Source organism: Apodemus sylvaticus, chromosome 23, assembly GCF_947179515.1.
Source record: "Apodemus sylvaticus chromosome 23, mApoSyl1.1, whole genome shotgun sequence".
Lineage (NCBI taxonomy): Eukaryota > Metazoa > Chordata > Mammalia > Rodentia > Muridae > Apodemus > Apodemus sylvaticus.
The window spans coordinates 42693542-42715349 of record NC_067494.1 but is presented as its reverse complement, the minus strand read 5'-3'; the positions used below and the strand labels follow the sequence as shown (position 1 = coordinate 42715349).

General features: G+C 43.7%; 1 protein-coding gene across 1 annotated transcript in view; it reads left to right on the top strand.

Moving 5' to 3' along the window:
* Prkn (parkin RBR E3 ubiquitin protein ligase) overlaps positions 1–21808 on the top strand; it is a 1193927-nt gene that overhangs the window by 616201 nt on the left and 555918 nt on the right. The window contains exon 6 of the mRNA XM_052169367.1: positions 1025–1140. Coding sequence (XP_052025327.1) covers positions 1025–1140 — 116 coding nt within the window. The remainder of the gene's footprint in view (positions 1–1024; positions 1141–21808) is intronic.

Genomic DNA, 21808 nt, shown 5'->3' with positions numbered 1-21808 from the left:
AATTGCAGGATTCAGGGCTTCTCCTGTCGTTCAGTAATGCAATGCTCAGATGGTTCATCACTGCCTAAGATCTGGCGTTCCACAGAAGAGCGGGGACAAGGAGCAGAAGGACCACTGACCCAACACTCAGGTGTGCAAATGCAAAGAACGAACCTGAGGGGAAAACATACAAATTAGGAAGGAAGGAGATGAGTGAAAAGAAAGAGAATATATCTAAAAATAAATGTGTGCCGCCAGACACAGCTGGGAGCAGAAATGCATTAGCAAAGGATGCTTAATTGAATGCTTGGCTACCCGGTATCCAGGCTGGGCACTTTGGCCTAAGGCTATGCTTTGAATTAAGCTGGGAAGTAGCATTCTGCCGGCCTGTCTAGGACTACCTACCTAATATCGGTGTCATGCTCCCATGTTACCCTTCTTATTGCTGCAACAAAATACCTGAGAAAGCAACCTAGAAGAGGATTTGTCCTGGCGCCCAGTGGGAGGGTAGTCCATCACAACCAGGAAGTTGCAGGATGCAGGAGCCTGAGGCAGTTGTCACACCGTACCAACTCGGTGAAGAAACAAAGAACGATGGATCCCTATATTCAGCGTGCTTTCTCCTTTTTATTCAGTCTAGGATCTCAGCTCCTGGAATAGTGGCAGCCATAGTTAGGATGATTTAGCCTAGGTGGTGCTAGATGGAGCCTGTCAGGCCAGCCACCAATGCTAACCATCTCGGTACTTGAGAATTTGTGTCCCCTAGCTCTCCAGATCCCTTCTTCCATGCACGTATAGGGCAACTTACCAGGTGACCTACAGAAGGCCTAGGGTCCTCTGGGATGCTCAGGATACTGCTCCAGACAAGGCCGCTCTTTCCTTCCAAAAGTTGATGATGACTTACTCCCAACTCATGCCTAATGACAGATTTCTTCTCTTGCCCCCCAAAGGATTGTTTACTGCAAAAAAAAAAAAAAGTTTGTAAAAGGATAGATTACTACCAGGCATGATCCACATATGTAAATTCTTTCCCTCATCCTTTCAGGAATTTTTCTTTAAATGTGGAGCACACCCAACCTCAGACAAGGACACATCAGTCGCTTTGAACCTGATCACCAGCAACAGGCGCAGCATCCCCTGCATAGCGTGCACAGATGTCAGGTAAGGCTCTTGGGGCAGCGCCTCTGGTGTCCTGCCCTTCAGCCTCGTCCCTCCGGCAGAGCTTCCTCAGAAGCTGTGCCATCTGTTGGTGCACATCTATTTCAGTGGTACACCAGATCTGGATAAATATTATGGTGGTGAAATTATTTACAGTTTACCCATCGCCAGTTACTTGGACTGGTGATAGGAGCCCTAAACTTTGTCACACAAAATATCTAAAAGTAGTGTAATCTTAGTTCATCCAGAAACATAAACTCAGCCATACCAATGAACTCTAAAATAAGATTAAAATGTGACATTAACATTAATAATGGAGTAATGATTTATGAGCACCACTTATCCTTGCCCAGCTATTTTAATTTTAAAACATCTCTTCCATACACATGAGCTCTTCTGCCTTATTTGTCTGCATTTGTTCTGCGGCTTCTCCTGCATTCATATCTCCAAAATGAAACCACACAGTTGATAGTGGGCCCAGTTACTTCAAACCCCAGTGAATAGAGGGACAGAAGGAAGATGGGAAAATAGGGTTGGAGAGAAGGGGGGAGGGCATGAATACTGGTTGAGGAGTCAAGGTCATGAAACTGAATCTCTTGGATCTGCAGAGTAAGCAGCTGTGAGGGCAATTCCTCCTCATTGCTGATGCAGAGAATAAAGATGGCAGCCTCGCCTCGCCTCGCCTTGGTGTGTGTCCTCAGAGGTTAGCTCAGAAGCCCAGACTGCCAAGGTGGGGACTTAGTCCTCACACTAGAAAGAATGCTTTAATCAAATGTCAAAATGGGTTACGGAATAAAATCCCCAAACCTCCTGTTCTGTGCTTCTAGGCAGACACATTTCAGGGTTGCTGTTCTTTAGCCTTGGGGACGGAATGAGATGGCCCTTTGAATTTACTTTATCATTTCGTAGTTGGTGTTGATGCTCGCGGCTTGGTACTTCCATCTCTCCAGCAGCTTTGGAATTTTAACATTGACTAAAAGAATTTTCAGGAGGAAGTAATGTTTGTAAACCTGTCTCTGCCACCACGTTTTCCCTGCTTCTCCTGTTTGGGCACTGCCTTGGCAGGAAATGTCACAACAGTGTCCACAAACTGCTGGGTTTTACTTAGGCAAGGTGAATGACCACACATGGAAAAAAAATCCTTTCAAAGTACGAAATGATGCTTCTGGCCCTTCAGGAAGGAGCCAGACAGTTGGACAAATGAGGGCTCACAACAAGTAATTAAAATCACCGTTTTGTTTTTTTCAAAGAAAAAAAAACAAAAAATGCAAAACCTGTTTCTGTAAATTGGGTCCAGCCTACCAGCTGCATGGAGGTAAATCGTGAATGCGGAGGCCTGGACGGATAGCTCAGGGATGAAGAGAACTTGCAGCTCTTCCAGAGGCCCTACAGTCAACTCTCCTAGCCTCTGAGGCTACCCATCCCCCAACACAAGTGGCACAAACACACAAATACACACATTTACACATGCACACACATACATAATACATACATTTATTAAAAAGACCTTGAAAGAGGTGCATGATGTCTGACTGTGAGCTCTTCCCTTCAATCCCCTTTGACCTAACTACAGACTGCCATCTTTGGAGTAAGAAGCTACCTCCAAGATATTTGGGGAGATGAGTGTTGGAAAAAAATCATGTCATTATAATGAAGTTTTCCCTGTTACCACCATCACATGACTTAGTGGATATAAGTGACAGTTCAGTCCAGTTCCAGTGTGTGCACAGCCAGCCTCTGGATAGAAGGAAGTCTCCTCTGTAACCAGGATACCTTGAATGATGGGTGGAGAAAAGACCTTTGATAGACGTGTGTGTATATGGACACTCCAAGCTCCTAGGAGGACACTCTAATGTCTCACACTGTACCTAGGTTATTATTATACCTTTACCCCCTTAATAATATTTTATACAGGTCAAGTACGGTGGCCCAACAGCTAAAGGCACTTGTTTATAGGCCTAATAAGCTGATGTCAATCCCCAGAACCTCAGTAGGAAAGAACCAGCTTTAACAGCCATCTTCTGGTTTCCACATTCATTCAGGCCATAGAGTGCATAAACATGACACACACACACACAATGAATCTTAATTTTAAAAGCGGCATTGAAGCGCATGACAATCATTTTGTCTGACTAGGCACCCGACCTTGGCCCAAAGGTGAAGAAGCCATATTCTTCATGTATGACATCACTGACTGCATACTTAGCACCATCATATAGTGTCATGGGATGGGAATAAGTGACAGCGACAGACAGCTCTAAGTCCTTCCTGCACGCTTGCAAGTTGATTTTCTTAAACTGTGCTGTTTCAGAAGTGACTCAGACCACCCTTCCTTGCACATTTACATATTTTTGTTTCGAGTGGACAATGCAAAACTTAACACAGAACCTTTCCCAGTGAGTCTTTATGGTATGAGACTTGTACATTTGTGTTTGACCCTGTCCTTTACTTTGACTGTAAACTATAACTGTAAACTGTGGACGTCACTTAAAATTCTCACATCTTCTGGGAGGTAAAAACAAAAGCCATAATTAGATACAGACTTAAACGGGCTTTGTTTCATATTTACATTTCAAGTGTTTTTTATTATATTTGTAGGTTAGTCATATATCATCAATCCAGCTTAGAAGTCATCAATAGCGGTTTAGAAAAAAAAAAAATCCCAATTCTCCAATATTGCTCCTAAGATTGGCGAGCTAACTTATCTGTACCTCTTTCCCATCATCCACCCTTGCTGCATTCCCAATGTTAACAACACAGTCAAAGGCAGCCACATTTACACAAACAAAATTCAGCCTACCCAAAACACACTGTAAAACCCAGTTCCCATCAGGGGATTAAATCGCTACCTTGAGACTTGTACCATTAGGACTCGCTGGTTTGGTGTCTTCGTCATTTAACATAAATAGTTTCACAATTTTCTTGCTTTTGAATCCATCTTAAAATCCACTTACTTACTGAGGCAAAGCTACCATGGATGGCATACTGAAAAGATTCACTCAGGCCTGGAGATTAGCAGAGATTTATCCCAGAGTCTGTCGGTTTGTACGGTTTGTACTTGTTCCTTGTGACAGGGATTTAGCTGGCCAATTGGCAGCATGCTGGTAGCATTCTTTCCCTCAAACAGGGACCTTGGTGGTGTTGCCTTTGGATGTATTCATTACATCTGTCGTCAGCTTCCCCTGTCAGTTCACGATTCTGTTTTAGTTAGACAGTACTTTGCGGTACTTTGTGAGCAGAGATGAAATTCTTCATCCATCTTATTTTTGATAGAACATAGCCTTTCTTCAACATTTTATGATCAAGTTGTATCTGGGGTTTTATCCAGTACCTCTGGCCAAGTCCCCTCCCATGAGACTACATTGTTGTTTCGAGTGACTTATCTTAGCAAAGGACTCTGTTTCTGCAACAAAAACCCGGTGAGAGATTTTTTTGCATCCCACAGACTTGGAGCAGTGTTGGTAATCACGGAGCTACAAGTTTCTCCTCTGAGTCCCCAGTAGAGTCCCGGTTGCCACATAATGAATGAATGATACCAAGGGCCAAGCCACCTCCAGGAACACATGGGAAATGTGCTCACGTTACCTTGAATGGAAGAGAAAAGCGGGTGACATGATTGAATGAACAGAGAATACCACACTGGCAGCACCACAGTGAGGGGTGTGATGTTAAGCAGAGGGGAGGAAGAAGGAAATCCCAATGCCTCAGGCAGCTAGACACAAGCTTTTTTCACACTGAGTTCCACACTTCATGAGAGTAGATTCTATTACTTGTCTTTTGTTAATCATGTGGTTTTCTCAGGCATGAGCATGTGTATCTATGTGTACTTATGTGCACCTGTGTGAAGGCCCTGTCCCAAGTCCGAAGAGGCCAATATAGACCCCTTGGATCTGAAGTTCCCTGTAGTTGTGAACCAACTGACCTGGGACCTGGAAAGCAGACTCTGGTCTCTGCAAGTGCATCAAATACTCAGCCCAAAGTGAACATCTCAGCAGCCCCAAATTCTAGTCCTTCTGTGATTCTTTCTTGGCAAAGGGTGTCACCCTCGCTCTAACACATGCTTGTTAAGAAACCTCTGAATCCTGTTCTTCTCTGAAAGCATGCTCTCAGGCACCCTCAGGCACCTGGCCTCTCCTGAGATGGGCATGTGGCACTTAGCAACCCTTGGCTTCCCAGTTTCAGTCCTTGAAAGTAATGTGGGCTTCCATCTTTAAAAAAAAAAAAAGATGCTTATTCAGTAGAATACTGGTTCCAATTAAGTAGATCCATATATCCCCTAATAAATAGTGCCTCAAATAATGTGGGTAAAATGAAGACTGCAGATAGTTGGGCATTTATGTACATTTGAAAGACATTGGATCCATTTGACCTCCTTATGTTGTCTAATTGCTCTAGCTAGGACTTCAAGTACTATATTGAAAAGATATGGAGAGAGGGAGCAGCCTTGTCTAGTCCCTGATTTTAGTGGGATTGCTTCAAGTTTCTCTCCATTTAGTTTGATGTTGGCTACCGGTTTGCTGTATATTGCTTTTACTATGTTTAGATATGGGCCTTGAATTCCTATCCTTTCCAAGACTTTTGGCATGAAAGCAAGCTGAATTTTGTCAAATGCTTTTTCAGCATCTAATGAAATGATCATGTGGTTTTTTTCTTTGAGTTTGGTTATGTAGTGGATAGCATTTATGGATTTCCTTATATTGAACCATCCCTGCATCCCTAGGATGAAGCCTACTTGATCCTGGTGGATGATCATTTTGATGTGTTCTTGGATTCGGTGGGCAAGAATTTTATTGAGTATTTTTACATCAATATTCATAAGAGAAATTGGCCTGAGGTTCTCTTTCTTAGTTGGATCTTTGTGTGGTTTTGGTATCAGTGTAATTGTGGCTTCATAGAAGGAGTTGGGTAGTATTCTATCTGTTTCTATTTGGTGGAATAGTTTGAAGAGTATTGGTGTTAAGTCTTCTTTGAAGGTCTGATAGAATTCTGCACTGAAACCATCTGGTCCTGTGCTTTTTTTGGTCGGAAGGCTACTTATGACCCTTTCTATTTCTTTAGGGGTTATGGGTCTGTTTAGATGATCTATTTGATCCTGTTTTAATTTTGGTATTTGGTATTTGGTATCTGTCTAAGAAATTGTCCATTCCCTCCAGATTCTCCAGTTGTGTTGAGTACAGGCTTTTGTAGTAGGATCTGATGATTTTTTGAATTTCCTGAGTTTCTGTAGTAATATCTCCCCTTTCATTTCTAATTTTGTTAATTTGGATACTTTCTCTGTGCCCTTTGGTTACTGGCTAAGGGTTTATCTATCTTGTTGATTTTTTCAAAGAACCAGCTCCTGGTTTTGTTGATTCTTTGTATGGTTCTCTTGGTTTCTACTTGATTGATTTCAGCCCTGAGTTTGATGATTTCCTGTCTTCTCCTCCTCCTGGGTGAATTAGCTTCTTTTTGTTCCAGGGCTTTCAGTTGTTCTGTTAATCTTCTAGTATATGCTCTCTCAAATTTCTTTTTGGAGGCACTCAAAGCGAAAGAACCTAGGTGTCCCTCAATGGAGGAATGGATACAAAAAATGTGGTATATTTACACACTGGAGTACTATTCAGCCATTAGAAACAATGAATTCATGAAATTCTTAGATAAATGGATGGAGCTGGAGAACATCATACTAAGTGAGGTAACCCAGTCTCAAAAGATCAATCATGGTATGCACTCACTGATAAGTGGATATTAACCTAGAAACTTGGAATACCCAAGACATAATCCACATATTAAATGAGGTCCAAAAAGAATGGAGGAGTGGCCCCTAGTTCTGGAATGACTCAGTGCAACAGTATAGGGGAATACCAGAACAGAGAAGTGGGAAGGAGTAGATGGAGGAACAGCGGGAGGGAAGAGGGCTTATGGGACTTGCGGGGAGTGGGGTCCTAGAAAAGGGGAAATCATTTGAAATGTAAATAAAGAATACATCAAATAAAAAACAACTAATGTTAGGTATGCATTAGAAGGCATGGCTACTTTATCTTAATAAAATATTCATAAAAATCCAAAAAAAAGAAAAAGAAAAAGAAAGACATTGGAACAACACTACCCCTCAAATGCTCTGGGTAAAATGGAACGAACCAGAGGACTTCCCATGGTGCTCTGTGCCTGGGCTATACTGGAGAGCTGACTCACTGGGCCTTTCCTCACTAACACTGGATTTCTCTTCTTGAAAGAGCAGGTTTTTGTTTTGATTTTTCTCCTTTTGTGCTTCTTTCCCCCAATACTGAGGATAGAACCCAGGATGGGGGGCTTCCATCTTCATTGAAGAGAATTTGAGGATGAGGTCTTTACATTTTTACCACCAATCATGACAAAGTTGTCCAGCCAGCCATCTTACCAGCTGAGGGCCCTGTGGTTTGTCTTGAATTTGCTCTGACCGTCTCTTGTTCTCAGTAGTGGAGTCCAGGTCTGAGCTGTACAGGGAAAGACAGCCTAGAAGGTGGGCCCACATGCAGAAAGAGGAAGTAGTCAAGTTGGAATCTGAGGCAGGGAAAAGCCAGGCATAGCTTTGGGTGTTCTTGCCTTGACAAACCTGTCAGAACTGGAGTGAGCAGAGCTGCCTTTGGTGTGTTAGCGCCATGACACTCTACTCCTCAAGGGTAAGGTCCAAGCTGGACCTATGTAGACATGACTTATCCTCTACAACAGCCAGCACTGTCCTTTGCCCCAGAAAGACTTAACATCTGCTGACTTAGAGTAAATGTTTCACACAGCACAGCCAACAGCATGTTCCTTTGATACAGCATGTTTATGTATCTATATATGTGTATCTATGAATGCATTGGTCCTCTGCACATGTATTTCCCTGTGCATGGGAGCCAGAGGATAACCTTCCTCAGGCACCATCCATCATTAAAAAAACAAAAAACAAGCTGGGTGGTGGTGGCGCACGCCTGTAATCCCAGCACTCTGGGAGGCAAAGGCAGGCGGATTTCTGAGTTCGAGGCCAGCCTGGTCTACAGAGTGAGTTCCAGGACAGCCAGGGCTACACAGAGAAACCCTGTTTCGGAAAAAAAAAAAAAAAATCAAGATGTTTTTGGCTAGTCTGAGGCTTGCCCAAATAGGCTGGGCTAGCTGGCCAGGACACTGCCTCTTTCCCCTCCCCCGAGAACCTATAATCCCCAGGGCTGGGATTGCAAACTTGGAAGATTCTTTTTAAATTATTGTTCACTTTTATTTCACGCATGACTGTTTCCCTTCATGTATGTCTCTGTTCTACGTGGAGACTGGAAGAGAGAATGTGATCTCTTGAAGCTAGTTTCAGATGATTGCAAGCCACCCTGTGGGTGCTGGAAATGGAACCAGGGTGCTCCGGAAGAGCAGAAAGGTCTCCTAACTACTAAGCATCTCTCTAGCTGTGGGTTACAAGCCTTCCATGTGTGTTCCAGGCTTCGAACTTAGGTCCTCGTATTTGTAAGGCCAATGCTTAACCAATTGAGTGATCTCAGTAGCCCTTAATGTTCTCCTTACTGTACGTAATGGGATTTTCAAGATGCCAGTTATATAAAACAATAAAAAAAGGAGAGGTCAGTGAGGAGTATTTAGAAGCTGGTAGAGCTCAAAGGAAATCCAGTCTTGAAATCCAAGCCAGAGGAGACAGATTATGAAGCTATATTGTTTGGGGTCAGTTCCTTATGAAAACACAGAAGAAGTATTTTCTCTACACTGATGCTTTGAAATGTGAACCGTGTCAGTTTTAATGCCAGCCAGTGACCTTCCGCTCTCCTGCCGTGGAGCCTGTAGGTCTCAGATGGGAGCTGCAGCATCCTCGGGGCTTCCTGGGGATGTCACAGGTGCCTGTGCGTGAAATTCACAGGCCTTACCTTTAAATTTAACTGTCACTGTGGGTGCACAGCGGCCCTGCCGGCAAAAGGAGGGCAGGGTTGAAAATCCTCCTGGACCTTAATGTAGCCATTAAGGTCAGCCTTGCATGTTGTAACCGTCTGGGTTTTAAGCAGTTCATTTTCCATTGATGGATGTTAAGGAAGAGGCAGCTACATTCTGGAAGCATCCAGGGGGCCATTGCTTAGATTTTGCTAGCAGTGATAGTTTAGTTTTCACGTCTATTTTCAACAGAATCAAATGCCTACGCAAATTTAAATAGCTGTTGTTTTTCACTTGAAAAATATTGTATGGTTTGTGCATTTATTTAATTGAAATTTATCCTGTTAATTAACAGTCAGTTATAAGGATGGTTGAAGGGAAGAAATATTATACACTGGAAATGATGTCAGTATTGCTTAATACCTTCTGACAGAAATTCTAACCTGTGGGGGAATATTTAGTGATTAGCAGGATTCTGATCTTGCAGAGATCCCTTACACGACTACCAATCGTGTGGCATTTAGAATTAAGTATTTGTGGGCTTGTTCTCCATAGCCTCCACAGTTTGCAGAACTGTTTGCAACAAAATAAGAAATAGTTGCAAAACCCTGGAGGCAAAGTCATATTTTTTTTGATGCTGTGGGGGGTCACCTGTTGACTTTGTTCCTTGTCACTCTGCCAGATTCTCAGTGGAAGAAAGCTGGAATCCTGAGTCTTACAGGTGCTAGCAGTGAACATTCCAGGGCTTCTACCAACAACTAGAAGGTGGTGGTTGTTGTTGTTTGTTTGTTTGTTTGTTTGGGGGCATTGTTTTGTTTTTAACACCAAGGTCCATTCTACTATTAATAGATTCACTAGACTCTCATACCAAAACATCAATATGCAGAATTATGCACAAAGAATAGCAGCTTTCCAATAGAGCATTGCTTTGGATAAAGGGCACACAAGGGCACCAGCCTTTTTTTTTTTTTTTAACCCTTCCTTTCCCACTAAAGTTTTCAGAAAACATTCACAAATCTACTTGTTTCTTACACATATATCGCCCATCAGTTGCCCCAGGAACATTCCAGGGGCTTCCAGCCAAGGAGGCAACATTTTGCCAGACCCAGGAAGAACAGATGACAGGGTGTTCTAGTGAGGACAGGAGTGACAGATCTGGGCTTGCTCAAGCAGGACAAAGAGTGGTCGCAGCTCTCAAAACTCAGTCTCACTGTTGCATTGCAAAAGAAAAAGGAACCCAAATTCATCCCATTAGTGGGAGAGAGAGGCTTCCCCACAATTCTTTAAGTTTGCCAAAACACAACTGGAGAGAAATGCAGAGTCATTGTATGTGATCAGCACACCACACCAATTTGCCTGTTCCCTGTCCTTACACCCTGCCAGCTTAAGTAGCTCTAGTCAACATAGTCTCCATAGTCTGCTTCTGCCAAAGCAACCCCCTCACTCATTACTATGGGTAGGACCCCCCCAACCCCACCCTCACCCGCGGTGACAACAGATTCCTCCTCTCAAACCTTATCTGAAATACACTCTGTAGTGTTTTCAGACAACATAGGACTTTTCATATCTGCACAGCCCATGCCCATATGTATGACAGGGTATCTGCCATCATAAATATAAGCTCCACAGGCATCTTCTGGTGCTGTTAGCGTCCGTGGATATATCATATCCACACTAATCTTACCTGGTGCAGGAGATGAATGTTACACGTATTTTAAACAGGAGGGGAAAATAAGGTACAAAGAAGTATTTCTTCCTGAAAGTCACGTCTATTTTATATGGTCATCCGAGGGAGGATCAATATTAGACTCTGCAATAATTCTGACACCAAAATCCATGTCCTTGACCATCATACTATGTGGCCTCGAAAATCAAAAACATGGCATCATGGTTTACTAGAAGGAAAGGAACTAGAAGACGGAGCCATATTAAAAGTTTCAGATATAAGTTTAAATGTTGAGCACGTGGCTGTGGAATTGCTGTTTACCCTCGGTAAGTCAGTCACAGCTCAGGGAGGGAGGAGCATTCCCTCCCGGGGTTTCTCTGAGCATGGTTCCTGCCCTGCAAGAGTTAATGTGTGTGTCCCTGCTGCCCAAGAAGAGAAGGCTGCTTCTCAGAGACAACATGTGTAGGAATGTGTTGGCTTCCGCCAGACAGGATGGAGGGGGCCTTCCAAGAAGCCATGGCGGCAGTGACAGATGGTTAGTCAGGCTTTGTTACTGTGACTCATACCTGGAGGAGCTTAAAAGAAGAAAGATTGGGTTTGGTTTCCACAATTTGAGCCCATCCTGCTTCAGAGAACAGCTCATATCATGGATCCAGGAGACAGAGCAGAAAATGCCCTGTTAGCAGGCTCCTCTCTTCCTCTCCTGATCCATGGGTACTGAGCTGTGTGACCATGCTGTGGGCACACATTCGGGGAAGGTCTCCCTTAGTTCATCCTCTCTGAAAACACCCTGAGGTGTGCTTGATTAATCACCCAGAGGGTCTCACAGTTCAATCATCACATGGTACCCACCATTAAAGTCACACCCACAGGCTCTGTTCTGAGAGGTCCCATAGAGGTGGACATCAGGAACCCTGAAGTGGATTGAGAAGACCACAGATCACCTTGGGAGCTTCCTTTATTTGGCAAATGCCAGCCAGCCATGCTGATTGCTACAGAGCCTCTGCCTCTGCCTTGAGAGCTAAGTCCTACTGACCCAAAGGTCACATGGACATACTTCAGAGAGGTATCCAGGATCAAAGCCACAGAGACAAGGACACACTAAACAGTAAGCAAGAAGTGGCCCTCAGCTGGTTATCATGGATTCTGTTCAATGATATTTTCATCTTCTGTAAATTTCCCCTTGCAGAAGGATTTTTCTTTAGATCTCTAGGGGGTCTTATAACATGTCAGCCAGCTATGAGGAGCTCAGCGTGTAGAAAGGGTTTACTTACACTGTCAGCATTTTCCCTTTAGGTCTTCAATTTGGTCTGTATGAAGTTGTATTTTTCCAAATGCTTCTCTCTCTCTCTCTCTTTTTTTTAAGTTTCACTGTTTTTTAATCTATTTTTTTTTTGTTGGTTATTTTAGTTATTTAAATTTCAAATGTTATCCCTCTTTCCAGTTTCCCCTCCAAAATCTCTCCTTCCCCTTGCCCTTCCTCTGGCTCTATGAGGGTGCTCCCCAAGGCACCCACCTGCTCCTGCCTCAACACCTTAGCATTCCTCTACCCTGGATCATTGAGCCTTCACAGGATCAAGGGCCTCTCCTCCAAGTGATGCCAGATAAGCCATCCTCTGCTACATATCAGGAGCAAGGGTACCCCTTTGTGTCCTCTTTGATTGGTGGTTTAGTCCTTGGGAGCTTTGAGGGGACTGGTTGGTTAATATTGTTGTTCTTCCTATGGGGTTGCAAGCAACCCCTTCAGACTCCTTCAGTCTTTCCCTAACTCCTCCACTGGGGTCCCTGAGAGCAGTCCAATGGTTGACTGCATACATATTGGTCAGTCTCTGGCAGAGCCTCTCAGGGGATAGCTATAACATGCTCCTGTCAAGAGGCACTTCTTGGCATCAGCAGTAGGAAGTGGGGGTAGCCACTAGAAAGCCCCAGATGCCAGGGACCCTAGAGGTTCTCAGGACCCAACAGGGAGGACATTAGCCAAAATACCTAACAAAGGGGAGCCCATATGCAGCGGTATGCAGTGGATAGGCATGGCCCCCAACTGAGGAATGGAACCACTCACCCACCTCAAAAATATCAATACAGAATTCCTCCTGTCAAAAAGAAATGCAGGGACGAAGAGTAGAGACGAGACTGAAGGAAAGGCCATCCAGACACCACCCCACCTAGGGACCCATCCTGTCTGCAGATACCAAACCCAGACACTGTTGCTGATGCCAAGTACTTTGCTTTATATCTCCAATATTTAGTCTGTATTAAATTATACAAAATCATATTACTAAGCTACATAAACACATTCAGATCCACATATATGTTGGTTCTATGATTGTAGCATCAAGAGGTGGGTCTAGGAAAGCTGGATGAACTCATATTAAAAATCCTCCATCTCCTATGTCACATCCCACAGAAACACCAATACGGAGTGGACCATAGATCATAAGAATTGAAACGCTAGGTTTTTTTTTTAAAAAAATATGAAAGTAACACACAATATTCCCGATTTCTCAATAGAACAGAGAGTTCTTAACGAAATGAGATAACTGATCAATTCATCTACACTAGCACTGTGATACCAGAGATACCAGGAAGGAAGTGAGCACACACAAGTCTCATGGTGGTAGGTTTCACAACACCTCAGCCAGCTACGAATCGCACAGGGCAAGTAAGGGACTTAAACTGACTGTCGCCAGGGAAAAGAAAGACAACACGCAAACAGGCCTCTGTGAGGATCTGTTATCCAGATAACTAAGAAGCATCCAAAACGAGCCTTGCAAAATAAACCTACCTTGTGGAGCCATGCGGCATATGCAGCAAACACCTATGAAACACGGAGAAAACGGATGCTCACAGCACCTCCTTCAACCACTATGGGAACAATAATAAGTAGCTGTCACAATAATCATACTGATAAGAAGTTCTAGGACAATTAGTGACAAAGCAGCCCTGTAGTCAAAGCTGCCTGATGAGTGGAATGCACTATTCTGCTTCCCCTCCCCCCAGGTCTTAGGTGGGGGATGGGATGGGGGGTGGGGGAGGGGCAGAATGAGAGTCACTACAGGAAAGAGATGGCAGTGGTGGGGGCTGGCGAGCCTTAAGGCAACCAGAGAAAGATGGCCTTCATGAATTTCATGCCCCCTTCCACTTGAAATGTTGCTACATTCGCTCCACGGTGCTAAAATGCAAGAAGAAATCAATAATGTCTCCTGCATCTCTATAAATCAACCATCTCTGTCTTCACCAAGCCCACCTTGCTCTCAGTGATGGCACATAAACAAGGCCTTTGGGGGAGTCCTGGTGTTGGGAGTCGAGATCTGTTTTGGAACACACTGCATGGGTGTGGGTCCCTCCTTGCTCTCCATGCTCAAGGCTGGGAGTCCCCAGAGATGGTAAACCATGATTCTTTGTTTGGAATTCCTGGTAGGCAAGGAATTGAAATTTAGATAATTTTGCATTCGTTCTTTGTTCTGACTGATTTTAAATGCCCTGTTATGAATGAGATACTTCATCCACACCAGTGAAGATTGACTTTTGTCCCAGCTCCAACCGTTTTTGGCTAACAGTGACTCTGCTAAAGAAAGCAACTGCATCTCTGCTTCTTCCTTCCGTTTCCATTTTTCTTCTTTCTCTCCCCAAGAAGGCTTACACATCTCTTCAGGTTGCCTTGCCTGACCTTACCAACTCCCAAAACAGACAGCGAGCATAGCAGTTAATAGGACCAGGCTTGAAGATAACCTTTAGACCTAGGAGTCGCCTTTTCACTTCTCCGGTTGGTAGACGCCCTCTACATTGTGCCCCATCATCGTGAGCACTGAGTCAACACCCAGAGTATACTCAGCAAGTGTCTGTGTGTACAGATGCCCAGAGCAGTGGCCTATGCCAGCTCGGCAAGCCTTACACCTTCACCTTCAAAGGACCCGAGCAGCAGTTATGTCCCTGATGCCCCACACTGTAGGATGCCCCATGCACCTCTTGCTTCCTGCCTGCAAAAGGTCTGTGCTGTGCAGATAAGAACGCTGGAGGCCGATAGCCGGGTTGTGGAAACGAAGCTTTCTCCTGAAATTACCAACACTTGGTGGTCTACTAGGGACAGTCTGGTCACTCTGACCCTGTTTCCTAAGTGTGCTTTATTACTGAGCTGGTGCTAGTGTCAAATAGGATAATTAAGGTTAGCAGATTGAAAATGCTAAGCATTTATCCAGTGTAATAGTGGAATGATGTTTATCACCATCCTTCTCTTGAGAGCCCTGTCATGGTCCTTTCAGAATTGAAGCTCTGATCCACATGGGGCTATCTGACTCAGTTTCAGCTCCAAGGACTGACTCTGAGTAGGGAGGGAGGCAGGCTCCCGAAGGCAGATGTGCTCTAACAGTAATGGGAGGAATAATATCGGCCCATAATTGCTTAAGACATAACTGGGAGAGAAATTGGACCTTAGTGACCCAAAAGGTACTTGGGAAAGAGACGCTTTCTTGAGTAGGGTCACTTTCAACATTTTAATAAGGCTTTAATTTCTAACCTGCTGAGGAAGCTGTAGTAGGGGACCTCCAGTGGGCTGAGCTCTCCGTAAGCAGAACAGAACAGGGATCCGATATTTGGTGTGTAAAGTTTTAACTTGCTCATGGGATACCAAGGCCTAGGGAAGGAAGGGAATGGCCTAGGCCTGAGGACCTGGCCCTGGCTCTCTGAGGCACTCTAGACTCAGCATGGTATTGTTTCCATGGCCATATTGATTGTCAATACTGATTGATCGGGCAGCTATGTAGAAACCTGCTATATACTGGTGGTTAGACTAGCTGACAGCTAATTGCTGCTTGGATATAGTATGATTTTCAGGTAAACTGTCTGATTACATATATATGTATACATACATACATACATACATACATACATACTTATGGGCTTTGTGAGCTCCTAGCTTTGATTGCCCTTTCATAATGTTTTCTATTGAATGTATGACTTTAAATATAAATTTAGAGGATTTATTTATATAATACTAGGAATGCTACCATTTCCATCTATATAAGTACAAACATTGTCCTGCTTAGATTTTGTTTATTATTTGCTTTTATTATCAATTCTTGATGTATTAACCTCCTTTACTGTGAATGTTTTAAGTGCTGGGTATCAATGTAGTGGGTTAGTACTGCTTTTCCTTTCCGCCTTCATACGAAGCTGCTTCTTACAGCTTGGAACTTACCTGTGTTGCATCCCATGGCTTAATCATATCTTTGTTTTAAACATTGATGACTGGACCTTCCCACATGCGAAGGAACACTAAAAAGAATGAGTTTTCACCTTCATCATCATAGTTACCCTAACACCATTATCAAAGCACATAAGGTTAAGTCTCTGATTTGAGATGTCTCATAACCTGAAATAACGGTGATTTTGTGTCTGAAGCGTTTGCCTTTTCTGAGGTGGCACAAGTACATTATGCTGGAAACATAGACAAACGTGTTTGTGTTTCAATACAGCGCCAGGATTTTCAGAACAATGATAAACTCACAAGGATTAGATGTTTTAGCGATTCGCCCAAATATACTAATACCAACTTCCTTAGCATATACCACCAAGCATATAGTAGCTGTATCTGCCTGTATACACGTGGCTATACCTTAAAGAGTCGGTAGCAGAGTCCAAAAGATTTTGGAAGCAGATTGGGAATCCATATTGATAAGAATCTGGGCCAGTGTCCAGAGGGCATTGCTGCTGGAGCTACTGAGACCCACATGACATCATCCAGCCAAGGAAGGCTGACTCAAATCTAAGAGCAGGAAATGATGGGTCCAGGTTGAGTCCAGGCATGCAAACAGACGGAGAGGCAGGCAGTCCACTAGGCTGCCTCAACTGTTGGAGACAAAGCTGAGCTGGAGTCCTAGGGGCAGCTGGGGAGGGCTCTGAGTGTTGGCCCTCAATATCCAACCCCACACATCATGTGTTAGGTTGGTGCGTAGCATACCATTGTGTAGCAGGTGTCCATCTTGAGATGGGCCCTAGTGAGAGAGTTGTATCTTTCCTCAGCATGGTGTGTCTGATTAGTTCTTAGACCTGGTTTCCTAGATTTTTAATACCCTCACGTGGCCCCACAGTCTCATCTCATCCTGAAAATTTTATATGGTGGCCCCTTTTTTTCTCCCAGGAATGCCAGATAACAGTGTGTGCCTGGTGGGTGCTACTGACAGATGGTACAGTTTTGGAGTCCACCCAGGGCCTGTAGCCATCCTCAACTCATGCTGGAGTCAAAAGCTGCATGTCGGATGCCATCTTCTAGATCCAGGCTCAGTCAGAGAAACCTGTTTCCACACAACACGGAGGAGCTCATGGCATAGTCCGACCTCAGCACTGGGACCTCTACCTCCGTTACTCAGCCTGTGCTGGGCACAATGGTTAAGCGCTGGAATTTTAAATAAGTTTTAAAATCTGCTTGGAAAGGCATAGCTCAGTTGCCATCCTTCTATAATATCCTTTAGCTATTCTGTGGTCATTCATTTTGTTTAGTTTTGTTTTAGAACAAACTAGTGTTTCATCATACAAAGAAGATAAGCAAACACAGGAGACCCTGGAATACCCAGATCATCAAGAGATAGGATTTCAGTAGCTGTAAAAACCCTGGAGTCAGGTCCAGCAAGATGGCTCGCAGAGGTGTCCTCTGATCTGTGCATGCACCTCTTGGCTGCCCCCATAGAGCAGATAAATAAATGTACTATATATTTTTTGAACTCCTGGATAAGCTGGGAAAGGGCTCAAACTATTCTTGCAGGCAACACAAGCTCAGTTCCCATCAAATCAATTATGTGGCTCACAACCACCTCTAACTCCAGATCCAAGGGATCTGAAATTCATTTTTTTTTTTTTTGGCCACCAGAGCTTACACACACACACTCACACAATGACAAATAATTTAATAAAAAAATTAAAATCATTTTCGAAACTTGTGTAGTTAGAGATTTGTACGTCTGGAAGCAGCTACGGTTTCTAGTTCTCCCAACAGACAGACGTCCAGCCAAGCTCTGTGAGAGAAAAAAAAGGGTCTTGGGGCTTTGTGAGAGGCTATTGCACTTCAGAATCTTATACTCTAGTCTGACCTTGAGTCCCCCTTCAAAGCCAGAGTCTCTGCTCTGAGAAATCCCCCAGGGCGACTTGCTGGGGACTTTCTTTTTTTTTTTCTTCCCAAAGCCTAATTTCCTGAATCTCTGACTAAAGAGGAGGTTAATAGTTTGGGGAGTTTGTTTACAGGCCATTAGAAACAATTAGCACAGGGCTGAAGCTGAAGCTGTCTGAGGGGTGCTGAATGGCCTAGAAAGAAGGCCCAACGTTAAAGCAGCTATTTTTAGTTCCTAATTAAGGCGGACCTGGAGATGCCATCCTCCCCAGCCAGACTGTTTCATATTTCAATTATCAAGAATTCCTCATTTCCTCCCACCTAAATTCTGACTCCCGCTTACTTAAAGTAATAGTGCCTTGAAACTCTATTCATGGATTTTTAGACTCAAGATTGTGACTCACTCCACACTCCCTAACCTCCACCAGTCCTTGACTCTTTTTTTTTTAAGTTTATAATAATTTATTATGTATGTATATAATAGGTTAGTAATAACTTATATATACTCACTTATGCCTACAAGAAATTATTTTTGTCTTAGGGTTTAGGGCCAACAAAGAAAAAAAGTATCTCTGCAAAAAGTTTTTTTTTTAAAAAATTGGATATTTTCTTTATTTACATTTCAAATGTAATCTGTTATCTCCTTTCCCAGTACCTCTCCCCCAGCTTCTATGAGGGTGTTCCCCCACCCAACAACCCACCCACCCACTCCCTTTTCTCTGACTCCCCACCTTGGTATTCCCCTACTCTAGGGCATGGAATCTTCACAGGACCAAGGGCTTCCCTTCCCACTGATGCCCGACAAGGCCATCCTCTGCTACATATGCAGCTGGAGCCATGGGTCCCTCCATGTGTCCTCCTTGGTTGGTGGTTTAGTCCCCAGCAGCTTCCGTAGCTCGCAGTGATCTTATAGTGGTTAGTACTCTGCCTTGTGCACCTTGACTTCTTAATATCTTAATTTCCTCAGAGTCTCTCTTCGGCTATAAACATACTCTTGCTATCTATGTCCCCAGGTCACCTTAGAGCAGGCTACCATGCAGTGTCTTAGTTGTGAAAAACCTCCTGTTACAGCCTCTTCTGGCAAATTCCTAGGTGGGAGCCGGGTGGGGCTGGGGAGGGTCAGTGCAACCCTCAGTGACCTGTGACACCTTCTAAGCCTTCTTAATTTGTGCTGAAGTCCCACTCTGTGTTAAACATTTTTATGCATTGTTTGCATAAAACAATCCCTTTGTCTCCTTTATACTCCTGTAGCACCGGTCACCTAAGGACTCCAGAGATACAGGAATTTGTTGAACTGAATCTTACCAGTGACCCTCACTATATTTTGATCTTGTAATGACACTTTCCATTCCCTGCTACTCTAAAGGTAGAAATAACTTAGAATACGGTAGGATCCATTCTTGTTTTCTGTTGTATACTGAATTATTATCATTTATTAATAGCTATACTACTTATAGCCTACCTCTATCATCTTTACTTACTCACCCTACATTTTAGAATCTGTTTTTCCTTTCCATCTGTTCTGTAAACGTTTCATTATTGTGGCCTGGGCACACTCATTCTCAAGTGTGCCCATGGAGGTGAAGGGACAAATAACAAAGTTGGCTCTCACCGTCTACTCTAATGAGGATGATGGCGTGGAATCCAGGTTCTTGGGCTTGTGTGGCAAGTGCTTACCTCTCCTGGGACCCTCCTTCCTTTCATTGAGCAAGGAGCACTTCCTCCTGCTACAGGACTTTAGCCCGTGAGCTTTCTTCTTTCCCCTGACTAATGTGTATGGGTGTTTTTCCTACATAGATGTCTATGCACCGAATGTGTGCCAGAGGCCCTCAGAGGGCAATCCACCCCCTGGAACTAGAATTACAGACTGTTCGGAGTCACCATGCAGGGCTGAGAACTGACCCCAGGAAGAGCATGCAGTCATCTCCCCAGCCCCTAGTCCTTTCCCTCTTCAGTTTCTCCAGTCTCCCCCAACCTACAGCTACCCTGGCCCCACAATTTTGCTTAATGAGAATATGTGTATATGTGAGTTATCTAATAGATAATACATACTAACATATTAGTATTTACTAATAATATATATCAGTATAATATATATGCTGAATCTATGTAGCATTGAGCGTATGTGTACATGCTTAGATCTGACTGCTCAAGACTGGATAAAGTATTCAGGGATCATCCTTGGACAAGGAGGACAAAGAATGAACACAGTTGAGGTTACTTCATCAGTATGTAAGTGGACTGGCAGGAACTTGGTGTGAGGGGAACTTGAGGTGAGAGGAGAGATACGTCACTATACTACCACGTTATAGCAATCTCTGGGCATAACGGCAGCTGCCGCAGTGTGGTGTAGGAGCAATGGTGGCTTGGGAATGGGGAGAATAACCTTATAACTAGTTAAAGAAGATTAAGCCAAGGCATTAATTCTCTTAGACAGTAATAAAGGCAGTAAAAAGAATTTACTGGTGAGAAAATGAAACTTGATGTATTAAATACTTGGAATGAAATAATCAGAAATATTGTAAACCCAGACATGTGATACTTTCAACTTTCAACCTACCCGAACCCGAGTAAATGACTCAGGTTAGGCCAACCCTAGGACACAGCTTTCTAGGAAGTAGACACTCAGCTATTGAACAGTCTAAAATCAAACTGGTGGAAATGCATTGGATGCTCTGTGTGTAAATCAGGAACTCGGCAGCAGTCAATCAGGAAATAAAACACATAGGTGAGATGTCAGTAGGACAGAGACATGGAAGAACAGTAGCCGACTCCATACTGTCGGCGAGTGCTGAGCAGAAGGAACCTCACCAGCAAGGTCTTCTGATCTCTGTTAGTGACAATGGTGACAGCGATGATAGACAATGCCCGCTGCCCACAAGCCCCCTGGGTGATGCCCACTGCGCATGAGCCCACTGGGCGATGACCACTGCGCATGCGTCCTGCAAGAGGCCCACTGCGCATGAACCCTCAGGCCTTCATCTCCATGATGGTTTGAGATGGGCAGAGTAATTGAGAGCAATACGATTCCAGTATGTGCTAAAGCTGAAGCTGCCCTTTGTTGAGAAGGAGCCGTGGAATAGTCAGGAAGCCCACAGCCATTTATACTCATATATCTGAAATGATACTACTTTATAATTAGAAAAGCAAAATTTAATTACTCTGAATTCTTAGATATTTTACTATTACTTGGGTACTATTTCCAGGACATTGACACCCTGGAAATAATGTGGAATGGAGCAACACTGACACATCTCTTCTTGACTCTTCACAGCACCATGATACAACATAGAACGCATCACATGAAAGGGTTACACCACCACAGAAATAGGCAACATCTCTGCATTAGGTGTCTTTGCCCCAAGAACTGATTGTTCATCATTTACAGGGTGTCCTGGGGCTCCTCTGGTGTATCAGAAGAAAAGAGACAATATCTTTTTCTTCTATGTTGCTCCTATGTGGATACTTACCCGCTCCTCTGTCCCTCATGTGTGCCGTATCTATGCTGTCCTTGTTCACCCTTAGAACTATAGCCGTCTTCACCTGTGCAATAATTGTCACCGTGAGTGACCACGAGAACACAATCAAGTGACATACTTCACTCTCAGTTCATCTCAAACCACTGGGAGAAGCTATTTTTTTCTGATGTTTGTGAGCTTACCTTTGAATCTCAACAAGGACTGCTCCCCAATCAAGGACCGTAGGACCTACAGAGACAACTCTAGTTGACTGTAAGAGCCGGGACAACTTTAAGTTAAAGAGACTTATTGTTTATTTTGTTCACCATTGACCAGATATGGGCAGTTTGGGTGACTGAAGCCATCTGATCTACACAGGTGCTGCCTATATGTAGCATCTGGTTTTGATGTTAACACATTCTGGGTTTTTTTTCCTCATGGTACTAGAATGCATACACACACACACACACACACACCAAGAATCTGGACAGTCATTACTTGTGATAGTTTGAAAAGCTTCTGTTTGGGCCTACAATAACCAAAATTTTTCTAGTTCAGCTTCTCCTGTAGTGTGTTTGC